The sequence below is a fragment of the Maniola hyperantus genome, chromosome 5 (assembly GCF_902806685.2).
Source record: "Maniola hyperantus chromosome 5, iAphHyp1.2, whole genome shotgun sequence".
NCBI classification, from domain to species: domain Eukaryota; kingdom Metazoa; phylum Arthropoda; class Insecta; order Lepidoptera; family Nymphalidae; genus Maniola; species Maniola hyperantus.
The window spans coordinates 6,079,146-6,092,885 of NC_048540.1; the positions used below are offsets into that span (position 1 = coordinate 6,079,146).

Genomic DNA, 13,740 nt, shown 5'->3' on the forward strand with positions numbered 1-13,740 from the left:
ACACGTATAGCGAGAGAGTGACGCATCAAGGAACTGGCGGGAATGTAGGAGCGAGACGTGCGCTGTTACCCTCCCCGCTACCTCGGGCGACCTCGGACACCCAAAATGTGTGTTCTGCGCAACGTCGTGCGCAAACTTCAGGGGCGCATTTACGTTTGAATCGTACTGTACCTATAGTACGCGACAGGTCGAGATGGCAAACGGGGGGAAACGTCCCGCACAGCCCCCACGCTAACCCGGTGCGGGCGAGCGCGGGTGATATGTGGGTGCGCGGGACGTCTCCCCCGGCCTTATACCCCGATTGCGATCTCGAGCTGTCGCGGACTATACCTACATGCAATCTTCTTCGTCTGCTTAACCTACTTAGAGTGTAGACTATATACCTAAGTACTTCTTACCCCAAGATTTAAGCATTTGTTTTTTTTGTTGTAAAGTAAGTAGTGCTTAATATTGTTTTTATTTATTTTCAGCAAATAACTTTTATTTACATACTGATAGAAGTATTAGCTTCTGTTTAATTTAATAAAAAGGTGAGAATATTTTGCTGAAATGCGAACTGCCTACTTTAGTATCAAAAAAATGAATGCATTTTTAACTACTATTATAACACCTATAATGTCGTTTTTTTTTGCAGGGTTCCGCCACGTCCGTATTATTCAGTGCTAATCCGTAAAGGGATAAAATACACATTTTATTTTTTGATTTTTTCTTTTTTTTACAGACTTATATTTGGATAGTTAATAAAATGCTTTAAATCTCATGAATTGTTTTTTAATCATTTTCTTTTTCTTCTTTTTAAATAATAAATAAGTAGAAAGAATCTTCTTGTACAGTTAACTGCAGCGTTTAGGTACATTTTTTTTCAAAAATTAAAAAAAAAACCCATAAAAATGGAACCACTCACAAAGTTACCCCAAAATTGTATGGTACCTACCTACCTAACTTTGTCATAGCACCATTCATAGCACAGAAATCAGATATCAGATAACATATTCTACGACATCTTTTCTTTTGTATTTCAAGTTTTTTAAGAACCACTAAAACAAGGTACCACATTTAAACACAAAGCTTTTTAATGAAGTTCTATAAACCCCCGCCCATATATTTAGTACTCAGTGACTGACAGAGTGACGCTGTCAGCACCGACCAAAATAAATGGTTGTCAGTATGACCACAGACTCACAGAGTACTTTGTAAATATATGAGTATGACCACAGAGTACATTATATATACTGGTAAGTATGACCGGTGAGTATGACGGTCTGTGAGTATGTCAAGTTTTGTTTATTTTTAAGTGAATTTTTATTTTATGGTATTTACTATTTACTAAATTTTTAGTGAGGCGGTTTTGTACTTTAAATAAAAAATTGTTTTCTATTATAATGTTGTTAAAAGTTTTTTTATTAAGTTTAATATACATCAAATCTATTCATAACATAAAAAATGGATGCGGTTGTACAAACAACCGAGAAAAATTAGAGTATTTTGGTAAAGAGACTCAAATAAATAATGCAATACAAAATGATCATTGCCCCATTGAAAATCAATATGTTTATTCCATTGATACCAATTCTAAGAAACACTCTGAAATGATACATATACCGGCAGGTGCATACCAATTTGGTACCGACGATATAGTAATTGAAGACGATAAAGAAGGTCCAAAAAAATTAGTTAAACTAAAAAGTTTTTACTTAGATAAATACGAAGTTTCGAACAGGGATTTTAGTATTTTTACTGAATCTTCTAACTATAAGACTGAAGCCGAGACATTTGGTGATAGTTTTGTGTTCACACTTTTCCTCAATGGCACATTTAAGGAAAAACTTAAAGATTTTCGCGTGATGCAGGCGCCTTGGTGGTACAAAGTGGATGGCAGTAACTGGAGACACCCTTATGGACCTGATTCCAATATTTCAGGTATTAACTTCTTGATACTCAAGTTAATTTCAAAGTATTATTGTAGTTTACTGCTATGCTGGGGTATTTTTTAACAATTTAATGTTTTTTAATAAAATAGTTCATTTAAAATCTTAATTGAAGTATAACAATTTGCTTTAGATTTGATGGACCATCCAGTAATACATGTGTCTTGGAATGATGCTGTTGCTTACTGCAAATGGAGGGATGCACGGTTACCTACAGAAGCAGAATGGGAGGCTGCATGCAGAGGAGGAAACCACAATTTTACATACCCATGGGGTGATAAATTGTATCCTAACAAAAAACATATGTGAGTATGAAATGTATGACATAGTATAGTAGTATATAGTCTGATAACTAAAACTATATTGAAGGGGCGATTCCGTCATCCGAGTTCTATCTGTCATCTGTGAGAATACCAGCGATTATCTACGACATAAATTATGTCATAAGCTACCATACAAAACAAAAAGGAACATATTTTCAAAGACTCAGATTGGATGAGTGTAAAACCGCCGTAAGAAACAATTTGTCAATTAAAGAGTGAGCAGACATCATAAGCAGGCATTTTCTATTTTAGCTAACAGAGGTTGTGTCAATCACACAAAAAAAGTAAAGACTTTATGGCTTGGTATTACATTCTAGGTCAAACATATGGCAAGGTACATTTCCAAATCACAATTCAGCTAAGGATGGCTATATTGGCACTAATCCAGTGCACTTTTTCCCTCAAAATGATTTTGGCCTCTATAATATGGCTGGCAATGTTTGGGAGTGGACACAAGATTCATGGTCTCATGAAAATGTAAGGAATTAAAAAAATTTACAAACAATTTTTAAGCAAATCGAGTCTTGTATTCGTTTTATTGCAACAATTTCTTATTAGTTGATACAAGTAAACAGATGATGCCCGTGACTTACTCGGGAACTCTTTGATTTTTCCAGGGTAAAAGATGGCCTATATCGATTTCCGAGACGCAAGCTATCTCTGGACTTTCCATATAAATCAGTTAAACGGATGGGTCTTTAAGAATCCTGTGGGGACACTTTGATTTTCCGGTATAAAAAGTAGCCCATGTCCGTCCCCGGGATGTAAGCTACATGCTAACTCTTCTGTACCCATCAAAATCGGTTAAACTATTAGGCTGTGCAAGTAGCAGGACAGACACAATTTCACATTTATAATATTAAGTATGAATTTTCTAATTGTGTTAAGAAAAACATTCTAATTGCAGATTTCATATAAATTTTATTAGCTATTGCTATTATTTTAATAATAATATTATAGTGATATAAATTCTGCAATATTTTGTAAAAAATAGTTTTTTTTTTCTGGGTTGAAAGTTGTGGAGATTTTTTAGAAATACTGTGCTTAACTACTCAATGGTACTGATTCTGACTCAGAATCAGTACCATTGAGTAGTTAGGTCTGAGCACAACTAAATTTTAGAGTATTTGCATCCTCTTCTTACTAATGTAATATGAAAAGGACAGATATAGTTTGAAAGTTTTAAATTTAATTTAGAGCTGTTAACCTCATGACTTAAGCTGCCAGTCGCGGGTCTATTGTTTAAATATGTAGCATGCACTAAAATTTAGAGTTTTTAGCAATATGAAAGAGAAAAAGATGCAGATACTCTTTTAGTTTAGAGAAAGACAACAGAATCAGCGCCAATATATATTTTCAGATCAAAGAAAAAGTAAAGAAAGGCGGATCATACCTGTGTCACCGTTCATACTGCTACCGGTACCGATGCTCGGCTAGATCACACAACACAGATGACAGTTCTGCTGGTAATTTAGGTTTCCGTTGTGCTAGAACTGCCTGAAATATCTGTCCATTTTGTTTAATAGACTTTTTTATACGAATTTCTATATACTTTAGTACTTAATTGTTACTTTTTGATAAATATAAACACTTTGTAATTGTATATAATAAATTAATATTCGACTTTGTAAGTTATTGCTGAACGCTGGTTGTAGATTTTTTATTGTGTCTAGTCTTCCATGTTTATAAATATATGTATGTGTTTTATATGTGAAAGGGTTATTTTTATTAGCATCCTTAACGTTTGAGTAAATAGATTCAGGTAGGATGTTTTGTATGTAACAGCAAAATATGATGCATAGGCAATAATATTGTCATAAAGTAGTATGATCATCATAAGTTCAACTTTTTTGTCTTTCATGTGTAGGATTTTACAAATAAGAGTAAGTCAGTTATTGAAGAATAGCCATTTAATTCCTGGACTCTAGGGATTAAAATTTATTACAAGGTTGAAAAGGTGATCAACAAAAACTAAATAACTGTTTAATTCTTATAATTTATTTGCATTTTTGTATAAAAATTGCAATATTACATAACCTGATTTCAATATCACTAATGAAACAAAATTTATTTACAAAAATGGCGAGCATTAGCTTGTAACCGATATAACATCAGCGGAACTGTATATGTATACAAAGCACCGAATTCCTGATAAGTACAAAACAAAACGGAAGACTAATATGAACGTCAATGGTTATTGCTACAACCCGTCGTCATTTTAAACTTTTACATTTTTATTAAGTGTAGTGAGAAACATACAAAATGCGTCTTAAGTGTCGGTGTAGGGCCGACTAAAAAGTAATAGGTATGAATAAAAGTTAAAATTACTATCACAATTATTATATATACATGAAATTAAAAATGATAAATTGCAATAATGTCTTTTGTTCGATTTTTGTTTGTTTTTGCGAGTAATCAACTTAAATAGTTCAATAATGTGGCTAATTCCTTTGTACACAATCTCTAAACTAAATTAAATATAACGTCTTATGAAAGGGATAGCAATAGATTTCTATTGCTATCCCTTTCATAATGTTGCTTGCGGAAAAGGAAAGCACTTGACTTAGACCTGTTAATTTAGTTTAGTTTAGAGATTGTGTACTAGAGAATCGGCCCCAATGTTAGTTTTAAATACTTACTACTCTAGTGGAACTGACACTATTATTAAATCAACATTAATCACAATTGTCTTTATTGATACATATGTTATAAGAAACAGCACTACTCCTATTCTTTTTTAAAAGGTTACGGTTGTACACATAAACAAACATGCATTTTTTATCACTACACATAATAAAATATTTTAAAATAAAGCCCCTACCTGTAGCGAGGTCGCTACGAACTTATTTCAAATAATTCTAAGTAACAATTATTATTATCTAAACAATTTTGTACCTATTGTGGTAAATTTCATGTCTATATATTCATAAATATAAAGTTCAGTTCGCAGTGACCTCGAAACAATACCACATTATAATTGTATTTGGTATATAAATAAAATTAAAATTAAACAAAATAAATAGCCAACACAACCATCTAAGTGTTAAAATATTTTAAAGTATAAAATAACTGCACTGCATTTTGTGTAACAAGTTTTTTCCGAGACGGAAAAAGCTGGCGATCTTAAAAAACAATATTTATTACAAATCTTATATAGTAAATCCTAAATAAAAGAAAATAAATATGATTTTTAAAAATCTTGAACAAGAATATATTATATAATAATAAGCATAAATAAATTGATAGGAAAGTCTTCCAAACAGGCTATAATTATTTCAGTCAAAATTTTATTGCATGTAGTCATGAGATATTCGTTAAAAATGTATTTAGAACGGATATCTGAATAACGCAAACAATCGATCTCAATTAGGCATCTGTTTGGGAGTCTTAAAAACACACCTATCTTTTTTCATAATTTATTTCCAACAAAAAATATTATACGCACGTATTTCGTAAAATTATTTAATCGACAGTCCTATATACATAAATAATTTGTTGCTGTAGCAAAGAGGTATCAATTGAAATTGTTCAACGGAGTACCTTTATATAAACGTAAATAAAACACAAACAAATCGCCCTTCCAATGTCAACTAAACTAAAAGCGATCTTAATTTAATACCAGTACAAAACGCTACGCGATCACAATATCTAGCTATACTTTTGTATCATTAAAATAAAATGTACACCACTGATACCGCCTAACGTATATACACTAGATAAATCACATTTTATACTAATTACGCGACGTTCTTATTTAGATATCGAAATGTGAAAAATATATGAATAAAAAACCTTCAAAATATTGTCTGTACGACGTCTTGATAGTACTGGGTTTCTATGAAAATGACAATGTTACTAGGTTTACTACGACTGCAAGAATCTCATAACTTACCTGTGACAAAATATAGTATGTATTATACAAATTAGTGTGATTGGAGACAAAAGGATTTCATTTTAAAAGCATAAAATTGGACGAGTATATTTTCCACATATCGAGATCAAAACAGGTACATCGAAGGGAACGCAGACGCGGTCAACGCATCCCTTGCCGACACCTTTGCCCGGAAGGTCCACATTAAATAATGCCCCATATTATACATCGTTTTGAGGTTACAATAAAATAAAATTTATTTCCCCCCATTTATAAACGGATTCTTGGTAGGGTCAGGTTTATCAGTCCTATAATGAGAGTTATTTTACCCTCACACATACGCAAGGTATAATCGATGAGGTATGCACGGCTAGGGACAATATACCTAGTGACACGAGTATAAATTGGCGCTGCCAGTTTGAGGAACTACATGGAACTAATTTAATGATTAATACGGATCTTTATTGCTAAAGCACTAGTCACACAGGAAATCCTTACCTTAGTTCTTGTGTTAAACGAGTCTGCAATGTGACATGTTTCATACAAAATCAAAGGAATGGCCATAGCACCGAATTTCTGTGAGACTTATCTTTGAAAGTAAAGTTTCGTTCGCATAATTTAATTAGTAATTAATAAACAAGGCTAAAGATAGCCGCACCAAGTTATACTTGACATGCCACATCATGATATAGACCACAAAGTAGACCGACTTAGTCTCAAAGCGGGCGCGAGTAGCATCATTTAACATCCTACTATGTTTCCACGTTATGAGCAACGATATACATTTCATACATCAACTGTACCAAAGTTACCGGATCGGATTGTGGAAACGCTCTTACAATAAAAAGTTCATAAAAAATATTAGTTGTTTTAATGTCTTTTATGATTAAAGTTATAAAATGGAGTAAAAACTTAATAAGAAATGTGCATTTTATATTCAACCTTTTGCATTTTAAAAATAGCCCATATCAAAAACACCATGGTATATATTTATGTAGATAGTCCTCTATTGAGAACAATACAAAAACGAAAATTTATAGAAAATCATGTATGTTTATGCCCTAAATTAAGTATCTTTTTATATATTATTTTAGTTATGTGACACTTCATATTCATGTTTTTTTCCATTTAGTATGAAATTTAAGTCTTGCAAAGCTTGGCATAGATGAATTTAAAAACCTGCTTAAAATTATCTCAGACAGTTACTAAGGAATTATAGTTGTTCTTTAAGACTAGCTGTTGTCTTTTTCCATTAATACAAATCAATACCCGTGTAAGTTTTAACAACGTTACGGTCAAGGTATATTGACGTCTATTTGCATCCGACCGATTGCGGAAGCGAATGGTTTAGCAAGGCAGCCGATTGCGCGCAGAGTTGACGCTTCGATACTGAGTCAATATGCCTTGACCCTAATTCGCTATAGCATTCAATTAATAGGTGATTCGCCCGTGTCCATCGTAAAAGTAATTTGTGATGTCAATCCTGATTACTGATAAATTTTTTAGCAATTTGAAAAAATAATATATAAGTATAATTTAAATAATCATGTTACATGCGACCACTATATGCCTGGGTTTTATTCCTCTCTAAGTTTACCTTGAGGCTTAAAAAAGTTAAAGGCCGAATACGAATTTTAGCACTTAAATGAGCGTTCCAAATACCAAGCAACTGTTTGATGTATGGAAAATTTGTTAAAATCATACATTTAATTTTAATGATTAAAATTAATTATTCTTCAATTTCTATGTATTATTTAATATTAGTCTACCAAAATAATTATTTTTGAATTTTGAAATGATGTTCTTAACGATTAATATAACGAAATAAAAATCGGTGTAAGTACATACGTAACATTAAAAAAACAGGGCAAATTGAGAACCACCTCCTTTTTGGAAGTCGGTTAAAAATACGTTTTCGTATTCGGTTGTTAGCACGGAGTACGGACCTCTACTAATATTCTACGCTGGATTTGCGATTGCCGACCTGCTTTTTTAAGCAATTTGATTTTCGCCATTTTGGCGCTGTTAGTAGCCAGTGAGCGTCATGTGAGCGTACTCAAATCTAAATGTTAGTGATGAAACATCTGTCAACACGAAGATTATTTGACATTGTTAATTCCCGGTACGCTCGGTGGGGCACTTTCGTTACGGCACAAAGATATAACTGTCATTTTGTATGACAACAATGACCAATTTTAGGCGTGTATTTCAATGGTCGTTAGGCTTAAAAAGTGGTGTTGGACTGACATTACAAAAACACTGCGCGACTAGTTAGGATATAAACGCATTAATAAATGGTGTCATTCGGTCGGACACAAATCTCTAGAGACAACTAAATTACCATGTTTAATAATAGTGCTATCCTTTTTGCAAAACATTGTGGAAAAGATGGCACTAATCGTTATTGACTTATGATAGCAACAAGACACACAATCACACTCAAAAGTGTCAAAGCAAGCACACGCGATTATACTTTTGTTCGGTTGTCACTATTGCGTACAATTGAATTTGCACCTTATGATAATGGAGCAAAATTTGTTTAAAACATTCGAGCGGTCTTTGATGAACTTTTGCTAGCAATTCGTAGTATTGCTTGTATGGTGCTTTTTCGGTTGTTCACAAATCACTAAACTAAACTTAATTGACAAGTTCAAAACGTAGTGTCTAATAAAAATATTATGCAAAGGTTGGCACTAATTTTGGATCTGTCAATTTAGTTTTCAGATTTTGTACAACAGAATTAGCACCAGCGAGCTTAGTTTTGATAATTTGTGCAACCGAATTAGCACCAATGGCCCTGTTCAATTCACGGAGAACATAAGTTCAGCACAAGTATCTCACGTCTCTTAAGTCGGTCTACGGGCGTGTCTAGCGCGGTCAGTTGCCGGCCGGGAGCACGGTCCGAGCCCGCACGAGCCCGTTCGTGTGCCCGTTGCTGAAACCGTTCTTCACTGCTCCGTTCTTGTACGCTATTTTCAATTCGTCGATCTCCGTCGTTATGGGTTGCGGCGATATCGCGCGGGCCTGAACAAAAAAAAATGTTTTTTTTAATACATACAAATAGCGAGCAAACTGGGGGCGGGATACGGTTAAGTGATTATCGCCACCCATGAACAGTAAACGCTAACACGCTTTTCAGAAATATCTTGATCTGCCCCTATTGAAAAACCCCATAAAATCTACTGGAACACCGCCGAAGGCCAACTTCCTTCGGTTGTGTTCCCATTAGATTTTAAAATCACATTTAACAATGTTGCATGTCGACCGACCAATCAGATTATAAATAAATAACGTGAAAAAATTATCACGCCATATAATAGAATCTGGTTGGTCCACTGACCAGGAAACCAGGCCTGAGAGTGCTCGCTACGATAGCACAGGCAGGAAATATTCAAGAGCGAGATATAAGATGTTTGAACAACGCAAATACACGTTTGGTACTACGTCATTATTTTTTGCTAAACTAATGAGTAACAATATTTTTAAATAAATTCAACACATTTGAAATATTAAGTAAAGTTTTTTTTTTTTAATTCAGATACAAGTTAGCCCTTGACTGCAATCTCACCTGGTGGTAAGTGATGATGCAGTCTAAGATGATAGCGGGCTAACCTGGAAGGGGTATGGCAGTTTTTATTAAACCCATACCCCTTTGGTTTCTACACGGCATCGTACCGGAACGCTAAATTGCTTGGCGGCACGGCTAGCCGTAGCGGCCGGTAGGGTGGTAACTAGCCGCGGCCGAAGCCTCCCACCAGACCAAAGTATTCCTTGACGTAGTTATTTTTGTAATTTAGTGGGGTTTTTTATCGTTTAATTATTAAAATTACATATAATTGCCTCAAAGTTTGCCCTAACATAGAGATGTTTCAAGCCATCAAGCTTTGACACGGAATTGAAATAGTCATTCGGTTGTAGGTATAATTTCTAAACTCAACTAAATAGAAAGATTCAAAAAATAGTGTTATATTTTCACTTCGGTTGGTTGGTTAGGCGCCAAATAAATATAATATTACACAAATGGAGTGTCGACTTGTAAATATTTAATTAGTTACTAGTTTTAGTTACGTTACAAAGTAGGTAATAAGAATTTAATTTATTCATCCTGTAGGTACATACATCAAACTGATTTAAATAAAAGCAGGTTTTGTATCACGTGCACTTCGTCAGTCGTGGACATGGTCCAACCATGTTTGCATTTAACAATAGTTGTAACATTATGTATAAATTCCACATGGGGGCGAGATTTTTGTATGATTAATATAATCAATTAGTTTTTAGGGTTCTGTACCTAAAAAGGTAAAAACATAACCCTTATAGGATCACTTTGTTGTCTGTCTGTCTGTCAAGAAATCTACAGGGTACTTCCCGTTGACCTAGAATCATAAAATTTGGCAGGGAGGTAGGTCTTATAGTAGACATAAGGAGAAAATTTTGAAAATTGTGAATTTGTGGTTACATCAAACAAAAAAAAATTGTGATCTCAGAACTAATAATTAGTATTTTCAATTTTCGAAGTAAGATAACTGAATCAAATGGGGTATCATATGAAAGTGCTTCACCTGAGAATTCTAAAGCAAATTTTTGTTTATTTTTATGCATCATAGTTTTTGAATTATCGTGCCAAATGTCGAAAAAATACGACTAGTACGAAACCCTCGGTGCGCGAGCCCGACTCGCACTTGGCCGGCTTTAATTAATTGAAAGTTTACTTTTTATTAAAAAGGTTAAACCAGTCAATTGATTTCGCCGACTGTCTAAACCTATTAATTATTACTTAATCATTAAAAGTTATATTTTGATTGAGGAAAATTTAGTTATTGCCTTCGTGACTTACTACTTTTTTAGGCATATCCGTAATAGGTGATCGCACTCGTGTGGAAGGAATGGACACGTGTAACTGCGAGCTCAGCCCATTCAGCTCAGATTAAAAACATTTTGAATAACCAGTTGCAAATCAAGTGGATAAAGTTAACATAGTGGGTTGCACAAGTATTCTTACCTCCATGGTCAAGGATAAGCTCCGCTCTCTTCGGTAGCACGTGGTCGTGCGTGAGAGCATGCCATTTCAAAAGTTGCGATACCAAACTGTAATTTGCGTTGTTAAAACATCGTGCCTCTCGCTTTTGAGTATGTCCCGCCCATAAATTTAAATAGCATGCTCACACGCATGTCTTTGTGCTACCGAAGAGAGTAATCAACAATCAAAATACATAGGTTAAAAGTTAACGAACCTTGACTTGTGAAACCCAAAATGGTGTATTTTGGATGTCAAACTGAAATACCTGCAGCCGAAGTGTGGACTATTTCTTGATAGCAACTCAAATTAATTATTAAAGTCACGCTGCACGGAATGCGATTAATGACGTCACAAGGCGTAAACGACAAATATTTTTCAATTTTTTAACATAAAAACCGGCCAAGTGCGAGTCAGGCTCGCGCAATAAGGGTTCCGTACTACAGTCGTATTTTTTCGACATTTTGCAGGATAATTCAAAAACTAATACATAAAAATAAATAAAAATCTGTTTTAGACTGCACATGTGAAGACTTTTCATAATATGATACCCCACTTGATATAGTTATCTTACTTAGAAAATTGAAAATACTAATTATTAGTTCATGACCACAATTTATTTTTGTGTGATCTAACCCTAAATTTACGGTTTTCAGATTTTTCCCCAAATGTCAGCTATAAGATCTACCTACCTGCCAAATTTCATGATTCTAGGTCAACGGGAAGTACCCTGTAGGTTTCTTGACAGACAGACGGACAGACAGACAGACAGACAGACAGACAGACAACAAAGTAATCCTATAAGGGTTCCGTTTTTATTTTTGAGGTACGGAACCCTAAAAATAGAGTAATTTCTGCGGGAAAATATTTTTTATGTTAAAAAATGGAAAAATATTTGTATACTAAATGTGTACTTTCGTGAGTACTCACACAAACTTAACCAAACGTACATCGTAAAATAGAATATGTATAACAGTATAGGTCACGTGAGTGAGCATACCCTGGGTCGGGAGTAGGACTGGTTGTAGAAGTCCTTGAAGAGGAAGAAGAACATGACGGCGTGCATGCCGATCCACCACACGAAGGCGCGCGGGTAGTCGCACTCGATGAACAGCAGCTGGAAGGCGTGCACCATGATGCCCACGAACTGTACCTGTGGAACAAGACAATGCTTTGGTGATAACCGACACTTCTGAAACCCTATCATTTTTTTATTGTTTTTTACAAGTTCGTCCTTGACTGCGATCTCACCTGGTGTTAAATGATGATGCAGTCTAAGATGGTAGCGGGCAAACTTGGAAGGCGTGTAGCTGGTTTTATTACATTACACCTATACCCCTTTATCGGTTTCCTAGTTCCTACATACATGGCGTCGAACCGGAACGCTATTTAGCTTGGCGGCACGGTTTACCAGACCAGAGACAATTGAGAAATAATTAATTCCTACATTGTCCCTGCCGGGAATCGAACCCGGCACCCCTGACTAGGAGGTCATCTTAACCTAAATATACTATTGTATTTTTGACAAATAACAATGTTGCTAATAAGTAACTTATCAACAGATTACAGATAGATATTCATTTCAGTCGTCAAAGATTACTTAGCGATTGAAAAAATCTGCCTTAAATTAATGTTGAAGCGATCATTTGAGTAAGGCCAACAACCTCTTACTAACGTAGTTTAGTTTGGTCATAATACGATTAGCATTTCTAAAATTCATTTAAATTAACTACTTATCAACACTGACAGCTATTTTAGCTATCTGTTGATTTTTAAACCTTTCAGAATGTCGAGCTAAGGCCACATACTCCAGGAGACGAGCATTGTGCAATTAACTTTTATGCATAGATAGATAACAAGCATTGCACAGTAAGAACACCAGCCTCTTATTGACGCATTTACTTCGGCGTTTCTTATCTTGCTTTTTCATAGAAGATGTGCTCAAAATTATTGTATGTGAATATACTACTGGATTGCTTTTTTTATCGAGAAGAATCAGGGTACCACTGATATATCAGTAAAATTAGGGGATTTAAGTAGTTAAATTATCATTAAAAATCTAGCCAATAGTTTTTATGTTGATTTATCACCACAAAATGTGTTTTTATTTTACGAACACTAATATTTTTTTGCAATAATAGCTAACAATAATGTTAAATTGAAATCCGACCCTATGCATAGCAGGTTGAAATTTAAATAACTAACTCTGTTATATATTTTATGTATGATTGAACATTCCACGGAATTATATGGGCAACACAATTAATTAATCATCAAAATTGTCATTTCATTATCACAGAATTTACATTTGTACAAAGGAATAAATACATTTCTTTTATTTATAATTGTTGTAAGGTCAATGAAGAAAGTATGGATTCGTTTAATGAATATTTATTGCCTTTGTTCTGTTTTTTAAGCACACACCAATAAATTCATTAAAATGTGATGTATTTAAACTTAATAAACATAATTTATAACATTTTAACGCGAAAATCTGTAAGTACTTATATTTTAAGCCACAAAAATATTTATTTAATATTTATATAAATATCTTTATTGCAAACTATGACAAAGAATAAAATTATGTATTCAAATGAGGTG

The 13,740-nt window shown here is 34.1% G+C and overlaps 2 protein-coding genes across 7 annotated transcripts in view; one reads left to right on the forward strand and one right to left on the reverse strand.

The window, feature by feature from the left end:
* Positions 1-1,254: 1,254 nt before the first annotated feature.
* Positions 1,255-3,967, forward strand: LOC117982310 (formylglycine-generating enzyme). Its single transcript, XM_034968663.2, has 4 exons — positions 1,255-1,920; positions 2,062-2,233; positions 2,569-2,728; positions 3,612-3,967. Exons 1-4 carry the CDS (start codon positions 1,383-1,385, stop codon positions 3,750-3,752), a joined length of 1,011 nt encoding a protein of 336 aa, XP_034824554.2. The 5' UTR covers positions 1,255-1,382; the 3' UTR covers positions 3,753-3,967.
* A 266-nt stretch (positions 3,968-4,233) lies between these two features.
* The window catches only part of LOC117982303 (very long chain fatty acid elongase AAEL008004-like), a 40,706-nt gene continuing 31,199 nt past the window's right edge, over positions 4,234-13,740 (reverse strand). For all 6 annotated transcript variants that reach the window (XM_034968648.2, XM_069498864.1, XM_034968647.2 and 3 more), the window contains 2 exons: positions 12,140-12,292; positions 4,234-9,146 (listed from right to left, as the gene is read on the reverse strand). In XM_034968648.2, coding sequence (XP_034824539.1) covers positions 9,000-9,146; positions 12,140-12,292 — 300 coding nt within the window. In that variant the 3' untranslated portion in view covers positions 4,234-8,999. The remainder of the gene's footprint in view (positions 9,147-12,139; positions 12,293-13,740) is intronic.

Coding starts and splice junctions, on each gene's coding strand:
- LOC117982310 (XM_034968663.2), top strand. CDS start 1,383: ATGTTGTTAAAAGTTTTTTTATTAAGTTTAATATACATCAAATCTATT. Junction 1,921..2,061: donor ACCTGATTCCAATATTTCAG/GTATTAACTTCT, acceptor AATTTGCTTTAG/ATTTGATGGACCATCCAGTA. Junction 2,234..2,568: donor TATCCTAACAAAAAACATAT/GTGAGTATGAAA, acceptor ATTACATTCTAG/GTCAAACATATGGCAAGGTA.